The 16,680-nt window shown below is 46.5% G+C and overlaps 1 protein-coding gene across 1 annotated transcript; it reads left to right on the top strand.

Annotated features, from left to right (window-relative positions):
• Positions 1–1,809: 1,809 nt before the first annotated feature.
• On the top strand, positions 1,810–16,153 carry ZBTB9 (zinc finger and BTB domain containing 9). Its single transcript, XM_069241843.1, has 2 exons — positions 1,810–1,955; positions 6,396–16,153. Exons 1-2 carry the CDS (start codon positions 1,822–1,824, stop codon positions 7,780–7,782), a joined length of 1,521 nt encoding a protein of 506 aa, XP_069097944.1. The 5' UTR covers positions 1,810–1,821; the 3' UTR covers positions 7,783–16,153.
• The last annotated feature ends 527 nt before the right edge of the window (positions 16,154–16,680 follow it).

The raw sequence follows: 16,680 nt of genomic DNA, 5'->3' as shown, positions 1-16,680 counted from the left end.
GATATATTATATCCTGTATTGTGAGAGGGAGGGGAGGCGGAGGGAACGGTGTGTATTATATGATATATCGTGTATTGTGAGAGGGAGGGGAGGCGGAGGGAACGGTGTGTATTATATGATATATTATGTACTGTGAGGGGAGCCGGAGGGAACGGCGTGTATTATATGATATATACTGTATTGTGCGAGGGAGGCTGAGGGAACGGCGTGTATTATATGATAGATTATGTACTGTGAGGGGAGCCGGAGGGAACGGCGTGTATTATATGATATATCCTGTATTGTGAGAGGGAGGGGAGGGAACGGTATGTATTATATGATATATCCTGTATTGTGAGAGGGAGGGGAGGGAACGGCGTGTATTATATGATATATCCTGGATTGTGAGAGGGAGGGGAGGCGGAGGGAACGGTGTGTATTATATGATATATCGTGTATTGTGAGAGGGAGGGGAGGGGAGGGAACGGCGTGTATTATATGATATATCGTGTATTGTGAGAGGGAGGGGAGGGAACGGCGTGTATTATATGATATATCGTGTATTGTGAGAGGGAGGGGAGGCGGAGGGAACGGTGTGTATTATATGATATATCGTGTATTGTGAGAGGGAGGGAGGTGGAGGGAACGGCGTGTATTATATGATATATCCTGTATTGTGAGAGGGAGGGGAGGCGGAGGGAACGGTGTGTATTATATGATAGATTATGGACTGTGAGGGGAGGCGGAGGGAACGGCGTGTATTATATGATATATTATATTGTGTATTGTGAGAGGGAGGCGGAGGGAACGGCGTGTGTTATATGATATATCCTGTATTGTGAGAGGGAGGGGAGGGAACGGTATGTATTATATGATATATCGTGTATTGTGAGAGGGAGGGAGGCGGAGGGAACGGCGTGTATTATATGATATATCCTGTATTGTGAGAGGGAGGGGAGGCGGAGGGAACGGTGTGTATTATATGCTATATAGTGTATTGTGAGAGTAAAGAGGAGGCTAGGGAACGGGCATTATTATATGATATATTATATCCTGTATTGTGAGAGGGAGGGGAGGCGGAGGGAACGGCGTGTATTATATGATATATCCTGTATTGTGAGAGGGAGGGGAGGTGGAGGGAACGGTGTGTATTATATGATACATCCTGTATTGTGAGAGGGAGGGGAGGGAACGGTATGTATTATATGATATATCCTGTATTGTGAGGGGGAGGGGAGGCGGAGGGAACGGTATGTATTATATGATAGATTATGGACTGTGAGGGGAGCCGGAGGGACGGGGCAGCGCGCACCCCGAGGCTCCGCTCCCGGCACCTGTGCGGTGTTTACCCCTCGGCCGCTGCGCTGCCGGCCACCGCAGACGTGTCCTGTGTGAGAGCCGTGTGCGCTCTGCCCGCACGCTGCTGGGACGTGGAAGATATCGTGGGATGGGCTCGCCGGGGAGCTGTAGTTTTCACGCGGGCGTCCGTCTGTCTGCTGTGCCCTCGGTGACCGGTCCTTGGGTTCTCGCTGCTCCCGGGGTTTATCTTCGGTCGTCCTTCAGTGCTGCGGCGTCTCGCGCTTCGCCTCGTCCGTCGGGTCCCAGGGTTCGGCATCGGTTGTCCTCCTTCTATGTTGCCAGGGCTTTTCCCTTCGATGTCCTTCTTTGCTGTCGATGCTCCCAGGGTTTTACTTCGCTTGTCCTTCTTTGCTGTCGATGCTCCCTGTTTTCCACTTCGCTTGTCCTTCTTCGCCCTCGATGCTCCCAGGGTTTTACTACGCTTGTCCTTCATCGCTGTCGATGCTCCCAGGGTTGTACTACGTTTGTCCTTCTCTGCTGTCGATGCTCCCAGGGTTCTGCTTCTGTTGTCCTCGTTGGCAGGTCTCCCGCAGGGTTGTGTTCTGGTCGGCCAGCGCCGGGTTAGGCTGTGCTGCACCGGGCTGTGCGGCCTGTCCTGTGCTTCCCGCCGGTGGAAGGTGAGGGTCCCCCGGGGGCGTGAGGGAGAGCCCGGAGGAGGGCTTGGGGATGGAAGAGTAGAGGGGGTGGTCGGGGTGGGAGGCAGTGTGGTGAGGGGCAGGACGCAGAGGGCACAGGGAGGAGGGAGGGCCCCAGGGAGGAGAGGGTTAGGGCGGCTAGGGTACCAGAGTGGGCGGTGAGAGACGGGGGGAGCACGGGGAAGTGGAGGGACAGCCGAGGTGGGGAGGAGACAGAGAGGAGACCCAGTGGCACAGAGGGGGCAGGGGCTGGGAGGGCAGGAGAGGAGGGAGCTTGAAGGATAGCGGAGAAGATGGACCAGAGGGGGAAAGGCAGAGAGGTAGAGTAGAGAGAAGGAAGGAATGTGGATGAAAGGGGGGCAGTGGTACTGGAGGAATAGAAGAGGTGGGGTAGAGAGGAGGAAGAGATAGGGGAGACTCAGTGATACAGGGAGCAGGGACATGGGGGCTGGAAGGAGAGGGGCGTGAGTAAGAGAGCAGGGAGCTGGAAGGATGGGAGAGAGATGAACTATAGGATGAAATGCAGAGATGGAGGAGAGAGAAGGAAGGAGCATCGATAAAACGGGGTACAGAGTGGAGGAGAGGGCACATGGGGAGAAGGGATAAAAGAGGTGGGGTAGAGATGGAGAGGTGACCCAGTGGTACAGAGGGGGTAAGGGCATGGGATGAGGAGGGGAGATTTTAAGAGTGGAGGGAACTAGACGAATAGAAGAGACATGGCAGAGAGATGGAGTAGAGTGAAGGAAGGAGTCTGGATGAAAGGGGGTACATAGTAGAGGAGGGGGCAGAGAATGAGAGCAGGGGGTGTACAGAAGGGTAGCGACAGCCCTGCCAAGTTTCCCTGGTCATGCGTGATGTGCTGCTCCAGTGCAGGGTTTTTCTTTGAAATATGTGTCTTGTAGTCTAGCCTTTTCCATTATGTAAAAGCACTACAGGTCCCAGATTGCAAAGAAAAAATCTAGAGTGGAGCAGCACAACACACATGGAAACTTGGCAGCTATGCAGCGGGGTACAGACATGGTGTAGGCATGGAGAGCAGCCTAGAGCAAGGGGTGCAGAAGTGGACAAGGGCAAGTAGAGAGAGTACAGACAATGAGGCATAGCTGCGAAGTTTCCCAGGTCCATGTATGATGTACTGCTCCAGTCCAGATTTTTTTATTTTGGGATCTGGTACTAGTAGAGCACTAGTCTGGAATAGCACTTCACACATGGACCTCGGAAACTCAGTAGGGCTGATGAAGATGCTGTTGAGGAGAGGAAGGCAGAGTGCATGCAGTGGAGGAAGAAGTGCTGGGATACAAACTAGGAGGAGGGTACAAAATGGAAGGATGGGAACGGATAGAAAGGAGTAAAGCATAGAGAACAACATGGGAGGATGGGGAGGGGTAGAAAGCATTAAAGGATAGAGAAGGGAGTATAAGCAAGATTATTGGATGGGGTGGTAGGGAGACTAGCGAGAGAGGTAAACAGTAGAGGGTCAGGACTCGGGGGTGGGTAGAACCAGGCACGCAATGCTCTTTCTCCTATGCATGTGCACATCCTTTCATGCCTGAACGACCCAGGCATGCCCACTTGTGACCTAGGACCCCTGAAGCTCAAGAGCCCGCCCCGGTCTCCAAATCTGCCATCATACCTCATTCTATTTAGTTACTCACGCTCATCCTGTGGCTTTGTGGTTTCCTAGCCCAAGATAGTGTCTTATGTTGGTATGGAGCAGAGGAAATAGTAGGCAGTGTCTGATCAAAGGCAGCTAGGACCTGTAGGCGTTACCCTGGTTAACAGGTTTGTGGGGTTTTCTTTTCTTTTCAGAATATGGGAAGAGTTCCAAGCATGAGTCACTGTTAGTGATGGGAAAGCGAAGTTGGCAAATACAGGATGGGCATAGTAGGACATGCTTCTAAGATTGGCTTCACTGCACAGCGCTTTAGCTTTTGATCACTCTTCAGTTAAACATTCCATTCTTTGACACCATGAATCATTCCTTACAAACACGTCATTGCCTCTCTATACAAAAACGTGCTACCGTCAAGGCACCACTCATTCTGCACTCCCTCTCAGTGGCCTTTCCAAAACCCAACATAAATGTTCCTGGTACACTTCCCATACTCGCTGCTCCCCCTCACTGCACTTAGCTAATCTACCCCAAATCAACCTCAGCAGGCAGGTGGTAGATCCTTCTCATGCCTTGCTGCAGAAGCTTGAAGTCACCTGTATTTGGTCATCACCAACCATTTGGTGTTCAGGAAGCAAATCATGTCTCTTTCTAAATTAATTATATCGATGGAAGTGAAGTATTTGCGCATTTTACAAAATCAGGATCAACATCTGTACATAAATCTTGAAGAATGCATATGGAGTACACTGCTGCTCTGCCTGCCTAGAGGCTTGTGCTTTGAATCATGAGGAGAAGTCTGCTCTTGCCTTCAGAGGTAGCATGCATTTGTTGGCCCATATGCAGGCAGCTTTATCATTTCATCCAGAATCTCTTGCAACTGTTTACTTCAGGTGTCTCCAACTAGTGAATAGCGAGCTACTTGTAGCTTCCATACCCCTTCATAGTAGCTCACAGCCTGGAGTTCACTTTTAAATAAACACAGGATATTATTTTTCCTTTTAAAGTTAAGTTAAAGCTGCATTTATTTTACATTAATATCACCAGGCTGCAGGTAGCAGGGGCGGATAAGGAGCAGTGCTGGGGTCAGATTTATGACCCAGGTCACAGAGGTGAAGAATTGAAGTACCAAAACTCTTAAATAAAAGTCCTTGTTAACTCAGTATTAGAAATGAGACAAAATGATGGTTTCTGTGCTTTTCAATAGGAGAAAATAAACATGAAAAGTTACCTTATAATAAAGATAACTTTTCAATTAAATTTTCTCAAATTATTTTTCAAAATGTTGCATTTACAGACAGCAGGCCTATTGCTCCCTGTGGCCATTAGTACACTGTGGAATATTTATAACTGAAAAATACAATCATTTTTTCAAATGGGAGAAATGTAAAATGCCAAAAAAATGTTCCACATTATGAACATGTTTGCACTTTAAATTTCTCCCATTTAAAAATATGGTTGTATGTTTGTTTTCTACTTTTAACTGTATCACATATGGCGAAAGGTATGCTCTGTGCCACAAGTACATACAACACCAGCTCTGTTACCCATACACATATATCCAATTCATATGCACACATATTCATACATCCCCAGAGACCACGCTCTCACTGACACGTGGCAGCCCTTTCATAGTACCCCTTGTCAAAGTATTTTGTTCAAACCATAGCATTTGGCTCTATGAACATTAGGCTTAAAGTCAAGGAAGTTGGGGTGTCTGGAAGTAATGCATGAGTTGTTTAGCCTTCAGTAGCTCAATGATTTTCAGTGATCAGAAGTAGCTCTTGTTATAGTTAAGGTCGGAGACCCCTGGTTTACTTGGGCACAATATGCCTAGAGAGTGAACACTGGAAATCTGACATCCAGGCCCACAAGTGAAAAGCACAGGGAGTTTACATAATTTTTGCCCATTGGACGAAGTAAAAATAAAACGGTTTGCGTTGTTTTAGATGTTGTAGAGCACATTGGTGCGTGAAGGAGAATCATTATGATTTCTTGGACTGCCGTGTGGAAGGGAAATGTCCTTGTCTTGAAATGTATTTGAACATCTTCTCTGTCCATTGGAGGACAGATATTGCTTGGATGGTTTTGTTGAAGATGTGTCTGAAAGAGCCGTCAGCAGTTCTTTGTGGAAGAGAACACACCCACCCTTCATAGGAGGGATCTATCGGTTTGATATATAGGGATGATGCACTTAAAGGGAGGTTCGCCATTGCTATCCTTTCTCTACCTCCTGTTCTGAAACCCTACAATCCACCTTCCCTCGTCAGCTTCCTCTTTTCTCCCTTCCTATCTATAGCTTTCCTCTCATACTCCTTTCAGTCTCTACTCTCCCTCTTTTATGGTGCCACTTCCCAACTTCTCTATCCACTTCCTTACTGCTATACTGGTCCTTACTTCTCTCACTACTTTTACCTTGTTCCAACTTTACTTTTCACTGTTAGCATTATTTTTTCAACATCACTCCATCTGTAGTCCCCACTTGCAGAAATCACCTCTTCACTTCTCACCCTTCCTCGTTCTTCCCTTTCTCACTCCTCGTTATCGCTGATCTTATCTGTGACCCTGCTTTATTTGCCTTGCCTCTCATCTGTGTGCCACCCACTTTCTCCATCTTTCACCTTTCACTTCCTCTCCACTCCCTGCTGGTAGTATTCCTCTACTTTATTTTTATTTTCTCTTTTCACCCTATGTTTTTTTGGCATCTCACTTGATTATGCTTCTTGTTTTCCCTCCTCCCATTACAGTCTCAACTTCTGTTAGTTCTCCCTTCGTCTTACTTATTTTTTTCTTTTACCCCCCTTGCGCAGTTCTACTTCTGGACATACCATGGAGCCACAGACCAGAGCCATCCACATTCAATTTCCACACTACAGTGCGGTCCTTCTCGAGAGTCTTAATCGGCACCGGCTGGAGGGGAAGTTCTGCGACATCAGCGTGCATGTGCAGGGTCGCGTGTTCCAGGCACACAAAACCGTGCTTGCGGCCTCCTCGCCTTATTTCCATGACAAGCTTCTCCTCAATGACACCAGCTGCCTTGTGCTACCCAGTGCCATCGAGCCCGAAGCCTTCGAAAACCTCCTGCAGCTCATCTACTCTGGTCGGCTGAGGCTGAATGTGGAGGCTTTGCCCAGCCACCTTCTCGTGGCCAGTGGCCTTCAGATGTGGCAGGTGGTGGACCGCTGCTCTGAGATCCTGAAGGAGCGAGAGAGCATCTCCAGCCGAAAGTGGTCCAGCAGGGCCAGTGAGAGCCAGTCTCCCAGCAGTAGCAATTACCTGGCCCAGCGGGACGAGGGTGATAGTGGTACCGCAGATGTACCCAGCCAGAGGGAGGACTCTGCGTCGGCCCAGCAGTCTGATGATTGTCAGGATGATGATGTCATTAAAATTCAGGTGTCGAATGATGATGACGAGGAGGAGGAGGAGGAAGATGAAGAACAGCCCCAGGTCCCTAGCAGGTCAATAGACAAGTCTGGAAAAATTATCCTTGAGGAAGCAGAGGGTAGTAATGTGGCAAGCTGCTCTTACAAAGAGTCTTCTTCCAGGGCAGAGCAGGAATGCTTCTCTTCCCAGGACTCTAACATCTTCTACATCAAGCAGGAGCGCTTTGAGCAGGATGAAGGCTTCACGTTCCCCGGTCATGAGGGAAACCTTCTGAAATCTCTGAGCCATGGACGTGCCCTTGGCATGTCAGAGCTGCAAAGTATCTATTCATCAGACTTTCAGTCAGGCAGTGAGGTGAGCTATCTGGTTCCATCTGATGGGCACCTAAGCTACATGGGGAAAATGTCAAATGAGGTAGGGTTCCCTCAGCTGACACCCAAGCCTGTGGACCTCCATGGGAATGAAATCATCACCCACACCGTTCATGGGCAGGTGATCCATGCCCCAGTCAAGATCATGGCTGCACCCGACGGCAAAAAGTTTGGTTGTCTTTGTGGGAAACGCTTTGCCGTGAAGCCCAAGAGGGATCGGCATATCATGTTGACCTTCAGCCTCCGGCCCTTTGGGTGTTCTGTCTGCAACAAGAAGTTCAAGCTGAAACACCACCTGACGGAGCACATGAAAACCCACGATGGTACCCTGTATGCATGTGAAGACTGTGGCCGCAAGTTTCGCGTGCAGAGCTGCTTCCTCAAGCACAAGGAGATGTGCAAGGGACAAGGCTGGTCGACAGCCTGCTGGTCTTACAAATAAAACCAGTGATGGCAGTGCTGGGATTTGAGATGTGAGCGTGCGCACACACTACAAAGGTTCATTACCCCATGGACAGCAGGTTCTCAGGGGCTTATTGCAACTCTGCCCTATAGGTTCTGGCCGTAGTTCAGCATTTCTGGATCTGCATGACTTTAGAGATGGCCAGGCATGTTGGGGTGGGAGGGGATGCAAATTTCAGAGAGAATCAAAGAGCGTATAGAAGATAGCTGTGAATTGAAAGCAAGAGGAGAGGAGCGAAATAAGTTTCTTCACTGAAAGATAAGTGGTGGGATATAGGAGCCAGGCCAAAGGCTATGCTGGTACTTCAGAGTTTGAACTCCTGTAAATAATTGAAAGAGCAAAGCTGAGAGGAGGCAGACTGAAGAGAAAGCTGGTTGCTGGTAGTTTAACAGGAGGCTGTGGGAAAGGGAAACCTAACGAGGTAATCCATAAATGGAGAGTCCCTGTGAGGCAGTAAGGGACTAGTGAAGGAACAGGAACTATCTTGTGGAAGAAGGAAGGAAAGAGCATCCTGAGTGTTGCAGTACAGATGATGAGAGGGGAGCAGAGTGCGATATGATATGGAGGCCTTGGAATGAGTGGGGTAGAGGGATCCCGCCATGGATCCTGGAAAGAGATTGAAGGGTCAGCCTGCGATATATCGTGATAGTTGGGGCTTGAGAGCTGTTCAGGGAGGACGTCATCAGCATTAAAGAGATGCTGTACACTGCTAGAGACAAACCTTTTTGAGGAGTTTGTATCGGAAAGAAAGTGCCCTCTGTTCAGGGATAGGCGCCTGGACGGCAAAGACCCACGAAAAGCACGTAGTATGTTGATGCTCAGTTTGTGGAAGTCTGCTTACCCTTCTCCCATATTGACGGCCCTGTTTAGAAATGCTGACGTAGCTCTTGCCGCTGTTAAAGGTTGTAGCAGGGGCTGCGTCTCTCTTTTATGTCTGTCTCTAGGCCAGCGGCCTGGGTCTCTCCGGCCTTGTGCTCTGATCGGAGCTTCTCCTAGTCTTGTGTTTAGAGAGGTTTGCACAGGCTGCTGGGACTAGAGTTCGCTGGACTGGATTCCGCTTAGACTCAAGTATTTGAGTTTATGGTCGAATCATCACCCCATCAGTAACTTGTTTCCAACCAATGCCCCCCTCTGAATGATCCCAACATGGCCTATGTACCCAGTCAGTGTCTGTGCGTTTGTGTTTGATGTCTGGCTCAAATTATTTATTTATGTATTTATTTATTTGTAAACCTTATAAAGCGTGTCCGGCCCCAGAAGGTAGGGATGTATTTTTTTTAACAAGACAGCAAAGGCAGTATCCACCTTCCAGTGCATGAAAAGGAAATGCTTTGACACGTGAAAGGAATAAATCCAGCCACAGGTGGTGCAGATGAAGGGACCTCCAAAATATCCAGGCGCCGAACTCTTGAGTCATCTGTAATACTACAGCCTCCGTCCACCACCCACCAAATTGTTAAATATCCTTCAGTGACTCCTGGCTTACTGCCGTAGACCTGCTGTGGTCTGTGAACATCTGGGCGCCCGGCAGAGGTTTGGTGCTGCCAGGCCAAGTAATCGGACTCTAAAAATCTTTCAGCCGGAAGTTCCTACGCTTGACCCTCCCGGCAGCTCTCTTCCTTAACAAAAACTGACGTCTGACCATATCGACGCAGAGAAGAGAGGTTTGAATTGCTTACGTTGGTAACTGTGAAGAAAGCTTTAATCCAGGTACCAAACTTTTTTCAGTCTCATTGAGACAGCAAGAGACGCAGCCTGCGTGCAAAGCCACAGCAAAGCTGTCTGGTGCTCTCGACATTCCCACAAAAGAAAGGTCTGGAGCATTAAAAAAACAATGGGTTCAGAGAAAGGCTCTACAGGAAGGGAATTTGCCAAAGGGACCCCTGAGGAAGTATAATTCTGGAACTTAAGCATATAGACTTCTCCAGCATTGAAAAAGAAAAGTTATGTTCTGAATTCACTTAACATTGATTCAAGAATGGCCTAGAATCCGACCCGCCTTGTCCCCCTAAAAAGCCCCTGCAGCACTGCACGGTTGGGTCTCGGCAGCTGTGCCTAGCGTTGCCCCTATCAGAGTGCGCATAGCCCAGTTGGCACCGTTTAGTTAGTTTGGGGTGCACCTCGAGGCCCTTTGCTCTTCGCACTTCTTCACCACCAGTGTCCTTTGATAGCCTCGGAAATTGTGCAGTTTTGAGCATGATGGGGATACCTGGGCTCAGAATCACGTTAAGACTATGTGGTGATCATTAGTCACAGGCCTGCAGAGTCAGGCAGAGCTCAGCGCTGCCAGGGAGTGGCTGAAACTAACTGGCTACAAGTTAATGCTGCATAGATGAAGAAAGTGGTGGCCAGAGGGTGAGTACTTCTATTGGCCACAGACCTGTTTGTGAGGCCTGAGCACGTCCCAGAGTCCCTCAGGAAGTGCAAAGAAACTGGGCTCCATTCTGGACACTGACCATATGACCTTCCTGCTGTCTGTAAGCTAGGCCTTGGCAACATTTAAATCACACTGGTGTCATTTCTACCATTTCGTGAATGTTGCATTATGTTTGTTATCTGAAATTCCCAAACTGATGGCACTTTGCATAACTGTGCAATTCGCGGTAAAAATTTACTGCAAACGCAAGGAAACCACAAAGTGATGGGAGCTTTTTTCCCCCGGTGTGCTCTTGTTTAAATGCGTCCTTGTGCCAAAAATTGATACAAGGACGTATTTAAACTAAAATATAGCGCAAAAGGATGGATTTGCATTTCATGTAATTTTGTAAAAGCAAATTATGTGAACTCCGCGCACCCCTACTCCAAACCCAACCCTGATTCTATGATCAAGGTCCTACTATTCCCTTCCACCCTACAGAGAGCTGCGGTGGACTCCACAATAGTGTCCTTCGGGGTTTTGTTATGGGTGCAGATTGTATTTCCTTTTCCCAAAATAGCTTATTAAGCGACAGCAACTTTTTCAATATGCATTCTGCCTCGTAGTCACTAGATTCTGAGACCACCTCATGGGCATTGACCAATACTTTAAATTCAAGTCTAGTGTGTGTTCACAAGATCCCATGTGCACTTTATACGTCATTCCACACTGCAGGACAGGTCTAATCATAGTACATAAGAGGTACAACTTCCTGTCTCTGTCTGACCTCCGGTGATGTCGAGTGGTTGGCTTCCCATGATTCTGCAGGCTGGTAATCAGCGGTAGTCCTTTCATGGTTGCAACCACCATCTTGTGAGAAGTTACTCCCCACCACGCAAACAAGCCTCATTCCATAACAATTCCCTACGTGCCTCTCTTGGAGCACTGTTCTTCAAGCTGCTAGCACTGCAGGTCCACCAGACGAGTTGGAATTTATGAGTATGAGAATCTGCACAAGAGGCCTAGCAGAGCAAAGTATGAGAATCTGCACAAGAGGCCTAGCAGAGCAAAGTATGAGAATCTGCACAAGAGGCCTAGCAGAGCCAAGTATGAGAATCTGCACAAGAGGCCTAGCAGAGCCAAGTATGAGAATCTGCCAAGAGGCCTAGCAGAGCCAAGTCGAGGTAATGTCAGTGGTGGCCAACAGCACAGACAGGGGCGAGAAGGCTAGGCGGCAGAGCACAGCGGTAGACAAGTTAAAGGTGAGACCTGGATTTCAGGTTTGAGTCTAGAAACAAATTTGCTAACCATTTAACTTCACAATAAGGATAACATTTATCATCATATTTTAATGTCAACAGAGATTATTTTATGCAGTTTTCCAAGTCACGCATTCAGACGGGCATTAACTGAATTTGGGAGCAATAGTATCTATGTTGTTTTGAAATATTCGTCCTCCATTATGTTCCTCAGTGTTTTCTTAAATGCCACCAAAAAGTTTTGATGAGGGTAGTGCTGCATCTAGAAGGGAAATTATCAGATTAAAGGCGAATTGGCTAGGCTACTCAACGGGATCAGGGCAATGCTGGTACTGCCAGTGTGCCAACCAGAGGGGAAACTGCCTTTGCCTAGCTGCTAGAATGACAGTAAAAGTACAGAGAGAGATGGGGCATCTATAGCTTGCAGGCATATTTGCCTAAGTTCAGGCTGTTGATGCTGTGCAGTCTGGACTTTACCCCTGTCCTTCACCCACCGTTACTGAGGAACATCTCACCCTGTGAAATTCTTAAAAGACCACAATCGGTTGGATTTCTAAAGATACCGCTACCGGAGCATAATTCCCTACACTTCAGACCATTCATGAAAGGTGGGAAACTCCCGTCTGAAACCGATTGAGAGAAAACAGGACAGAGGGGTTATCTGCTATGGAGTCAGAGAATTGAAATAACCTCGCTTCACTGGACTCCCTCACATTCTGCGTTTCAGTAAAAGGCTTCTAAGGATGAGTTTCCGACGTAGAAAAAAAGGCCGCTGCAAGAGAGCTAGGACTGTGATCTGCAGATAAGAAGATACGTGTTCAAAGGTACTATGGGAGGAATTTTTATTTTATTATAGTATTTAATTTGGTATTTTAGTAAAGCACTTAAACCATCTTGCGATGGCCTCGTGGCACTTTCTGGAATTGGGTACAGTTGGGTGGCGGAGAGTTGCTTCAAGGTGCACTTGGAGGAACCTGGTGATGGAAGAAGCACTGAGAAGGAAGGAGAGCATGGAAACGATGGTTGTCATGGAATACGACCTTTCCCCTCACCCGCACCCCTACCCCAAAGTGACGACAAAGTATTAAAGGAAACTAGAGTCCTCAGAGCCAACCAGTCATAGGCAATTTAGATTCCTGTGTCTTCGCACTCTTGAGTGCAATTATTTTTCCCATTAACTTGTGAAGTGAAACCGCAAAATAAACCTTTATTGTTGAATTATTCTGGTCAAACAGCACTTGGCAAAGCAATGCAGAAAGACGCCATTTGTCTTGTAGCATCACCATACATGTCTTCATTCAACCTACATGCAAAAAGCTGAAGCACTTTACTTTTTTTTATACAACTATTTCCCAGCAAAATAGAAAGATAGATTTTGCATGAAATTGGAAAGGGAAAATATATGCATTAACTTGATTTGATGGCATGTGCATTAAGATGGGAACAGAAGATACTGGGAAAAACATACTGGTGGATCTTTGTTAAGAGTCATGAAGTCCAGAAAGCATGGCAAGATATTTTTATAGATGAAGAAACTTCATAGTTTGATGGCACAAGAAGAGTTTCAGGGAGAAAAGATGTGACCTTAAATGATAGAAAATGCAACAACTGGGGAAGGCTGGCATAAATGAGAACTAGTTCTGTCGTCAACCAGACAGACACCACAGTTACACTGTTTTCTGGCTTGATGTGTTGCTCACTATCGCAGATCTGCACAGTAGCCCACACTGAGTGTTCAATCTGAACCCAGACTACTAAGATCGAACTTTTGCACATACTGCCCATCCGCTCCCTCGTGTGACCTGCCACTTGAAAGCTATTCCACGATGAGTTAGACCTTCAGAGGAAATAAATAATATGCGATATACCTTGGCAAGGAGGGACTTTCATCCCTCTTGAACGCACACAGACAAAGTGATAAGGCACCTACTTGTGCAGATGTTGAGCTGACAGTTATCCAAGACTTTCCCCCCAAGAATCTGGTGGTTGCCAGGTGAACATAACTGAGGGAGGTTGCTAGTTTAGCAGAAAATGCTGACTACATGTCATCAAAGTACTTGTAGACTTTAGTGCTTCTAAGGGCTCTACCACTTCCAGAGAGTCCTGCGTCTATTCAGAATACATAATCTGCAGGTACTACCTTTGAAAGACCCATCAGTGTGACAATGGAGTTAGCTAAGTGATATATAACATGGCATAATGTTAGGAATCGGACTGAGTCCAATGACCTGGAGACTCAAGGAGATCCGAGAACTGACCTGAATCTGTCTGATCAGAGGAACACAGACTAAAGGAGACCTTCAGATGACTGACTGCATTTGTGTACTGCTCCCTACTGCCCTGGACGCTCCTAGCCCTGGTATTAGATACATGGCTGAAGCAACAGAACCGCTGTGAACTTTTTCTTAAGAAAAGAGCAGAGATAATCTGATCAGATCCACCAGGAAAGAGTTTCCAGGTCCATCAGGAAAGAGTTTATAGTCGAGCGTGCGTGAGAAGGATCTACCAATTGTAGCATTATTATTATAGTGAGGCACCTTAAAGAGGGTTTTATGTTTACTTGGTAGAGTTTGCCGGGGTTGGTAGAGGCTTTTAATATTTGAGCACCAAGTGGTTTAGAAAGCTAGTAGTCCGGCACAGCATTAAACCAAGTAAGATCCAACAGAGTGAACAGCCACAGAGATTTACATATCAGTAATACATTATCCCATGAGAAATATAGTTTTTTAACATCTGCAAGAATGTATCCATGTCTAGGGAGCACGTTTTCCTGTTCTCCGCTCTGAAAAAATGCAACAAACACCAATTCTGTCATCATACATATTTTGCTGTTGTACTGATTTAATGCTAGAGGGTAGTGGTCTCCAGTAGTCGATTGAATAAGTTCAGACATTGAACTTCTCGTTAGGGCTGATCCTACTTCACAAGCAGTTCATGGCCAGTTGTATAAAGAAGCTTACAGGCCTTGCCAGATAGTTGATGAAATGTGCCCCATGGTTAGGGAAACTCAGTTGAACAGCTAGATCTAGAATATGTCACTGGCTGAGAAACCTTCAGGTCCAGATAGCTGTTTGAGGAATATGGTGCTGTTCAGGTACTGACCTGCAAGATAGGGAGGGACAGAAACCGCTTTAGCGCTGGCCCGTTGATGCTTCGTAGAGTTTGCCGACTGTAAAGTGCTGCGAGGGAGGGAGACCTTTGATGGGTTCATAAGAAGAAGTGCTTTCAAACCCTGTAAAGATAAAAGGATTTTAAGTCTGGTTTGTTTCATTGAAAAATGTGAATATTTATGTTGTTTGTGATTGAATTACATGTATCCTGTACTGTGTGCAGGGTCACTGTCTGGTTGCTAAGGTGATGTTCAGAAGTGAACTAACCTTCCTAGGGTTTCACACAGAAAACTAGTTTCACCTATATCTTTCCATGTGCAACTCAGAACATCGCAAAATGTGCTTACACCATTTCAAATACAACGTAGAATGTCACTGGCTTGTTGCACACATCTATGTTTCTCAGAACACCTTTGATTTGATTGACACTTTTCCTTGTGCAACACAGAATTGCAATGATTATGCGGTGATGTGATTTTGATATTCAAGGGCGAGCACTTTATCGGGAAAAGTAAGATGTATACACAGCTTTTGTCTTTCGAGAAAGCTCTTGTCAGTTTGGAATATGCTTTTTAATAGCCATCAGGAGGCTAAAGTGTTTAATCTGTGGCGAATGAGGCACACCTCAATGCACGTTCTATTGCTTGGTTCAATACCCTGATTTATAGAGCCGGCTGCCCTTCCTGAGACCCTTTCAATTCCAGGTAGGATGCATATTGCACAGACTTCTGAGCAGGCAAGAAAACATTATAAACCGGTTTATGGTTGAAAAATCAATAAGTTTTCCTCCTTAGGGATTTTCGGATAGGCCCAGCAGGGCCATGGCCCTCATCCCAAATTAAACAATCACAATGTTTTTGTTTAAAAAAAATTAAAGTTATATTTTGTGAATTTCAAAGTTATCAATGCAGGACTGTTGAGAGCACCTGTGGCCGGACAGAGGTTGGGTTTACATGTTGATATTAACCAGTGTTTATGGAGAATGCAAGTAAGTAACAGTAAAGGAGAATTATTGATTGATTTTTATGTCAAGACTTCAAACAAGAAATGTGAAATTTTGTAGCTGGAGTTACTCATAAGTCAGCCTGATTTGGTTAACAAGGAGTGGGATCTTTCTATGTTAGAGCATTGTGTCAAGGCTAGGTTGGCTTGGGAGGTCAGAAGATACAGTGGTTCACTCGATACACCTCTTGTAGCCACTGCAGATTTCATTATCTATTTTGGAGAAAGGTCTCAAAAATCCAGTGTATATTCCAGAGTTTCCTTGGGTTCAGGGGATCTTTCAAGTTACCAAATGTCACAATTATAGATACAATGTTTAAAGAAAATATACGCTACCCTGAATCCCTGTGAATGTATTCAATTGACCCGAAACTCAATGAAAGCTCAAAACTTTGAGATACGTGATGTAAAAGTATTAACACAGTTTTCTTTGGTCATCCAAACTGTTCCCAGACTTTGGCTGTCTGCAGCGTGCACACACTGTTCTGTTACGTATGCAGCGGACTGTAAGAGGAACCTGGATGTTGTTACCAATGGAACTTCAGAGGTTGGAGGACAGTTGGAGCATGATAGTTAACAAGGAGTTTGCTCATTTATGAATTAAAGCTATTTCCCTGACCACATTGTATGTGCAGTTCTTGCGTTTGGTGACAAGGAGACTTCTGAATCTGCAGATGATAGTCCTGATTACCTATTCTGTGTGCTTCAGAAGGACCAGCTACAGAGAGTATTTGAAGTCTTCCTACAGCTACAGACCACAGCTCACAGAAGAGGAGAACGTTTTGTGGGTTGAGTAAAGTGCCGATGAATGGTGAAGAATCAGTGTGGAACCTGTGCTTGGCACCGGCTTCCTCTGCAGCAGTGGATTGTAGCAACACAGGTTTACCGCCTCGCCACATGTTGCAGCACTGGTCAAGCTCCTTAATTGTCCTGGCAGGACCTCGGATGCTTTAGAGTGCTGGGTTTTTAAATGAGGCATATGCCTGAGCTCTGGCATCAAGCTTTCTCTTGCAAGGTTTTCTGCGTAGGCCATGTGCAGGGGTGGAAGGAGAAGATGTGCCTGAGCACCAGGTGTGCTGATCTGCAGCTGAAGTGGAAAAGGGAGTGCAAGGTCTGCGGCGTAACGGAAGAACGGTAAAGAGCGGCTATT

Source organism: Pleurodeles waltl, chromosome 6, assembly GCF_031143425.1.
Source record: "Pleurodeles waltl isolate 20211129_DDA chromosome 6, aPleWal1.hap1.20221129, whole genome shotgun sequence".
Classification (NCBI taxonomy): domain Eukaryota; kingdom Metazoa; phylum Chordata; class Amphibia; order Caudata; family Salamandridae; genus Pleurodeles; species Pleurodeles waltl.
The sequence above is the reverse complement of the archived record's forward strand: the minus strand, read 5'-3'. Positions and strand labels throughout refer to the sequence as shown.

Excerpts from the sequence above, each read along its gene's own strand:
- ZBTB9 (XM_069241843.1), top strand. The coding sequence starts at position 1,822 with ATGCTCCCAGGGTTCTGCTTCTGTTGTCCTCGTTGGCAGGTCTCCCGC. Across the intron at positions 1,956-6,395 it reads GTGCTTCCCGCCGGTGGAAG|TTCTACTTCTGGACATACCA; the intron begins GTGAGGGTCCCC and ends CCCCTTGCGCAG.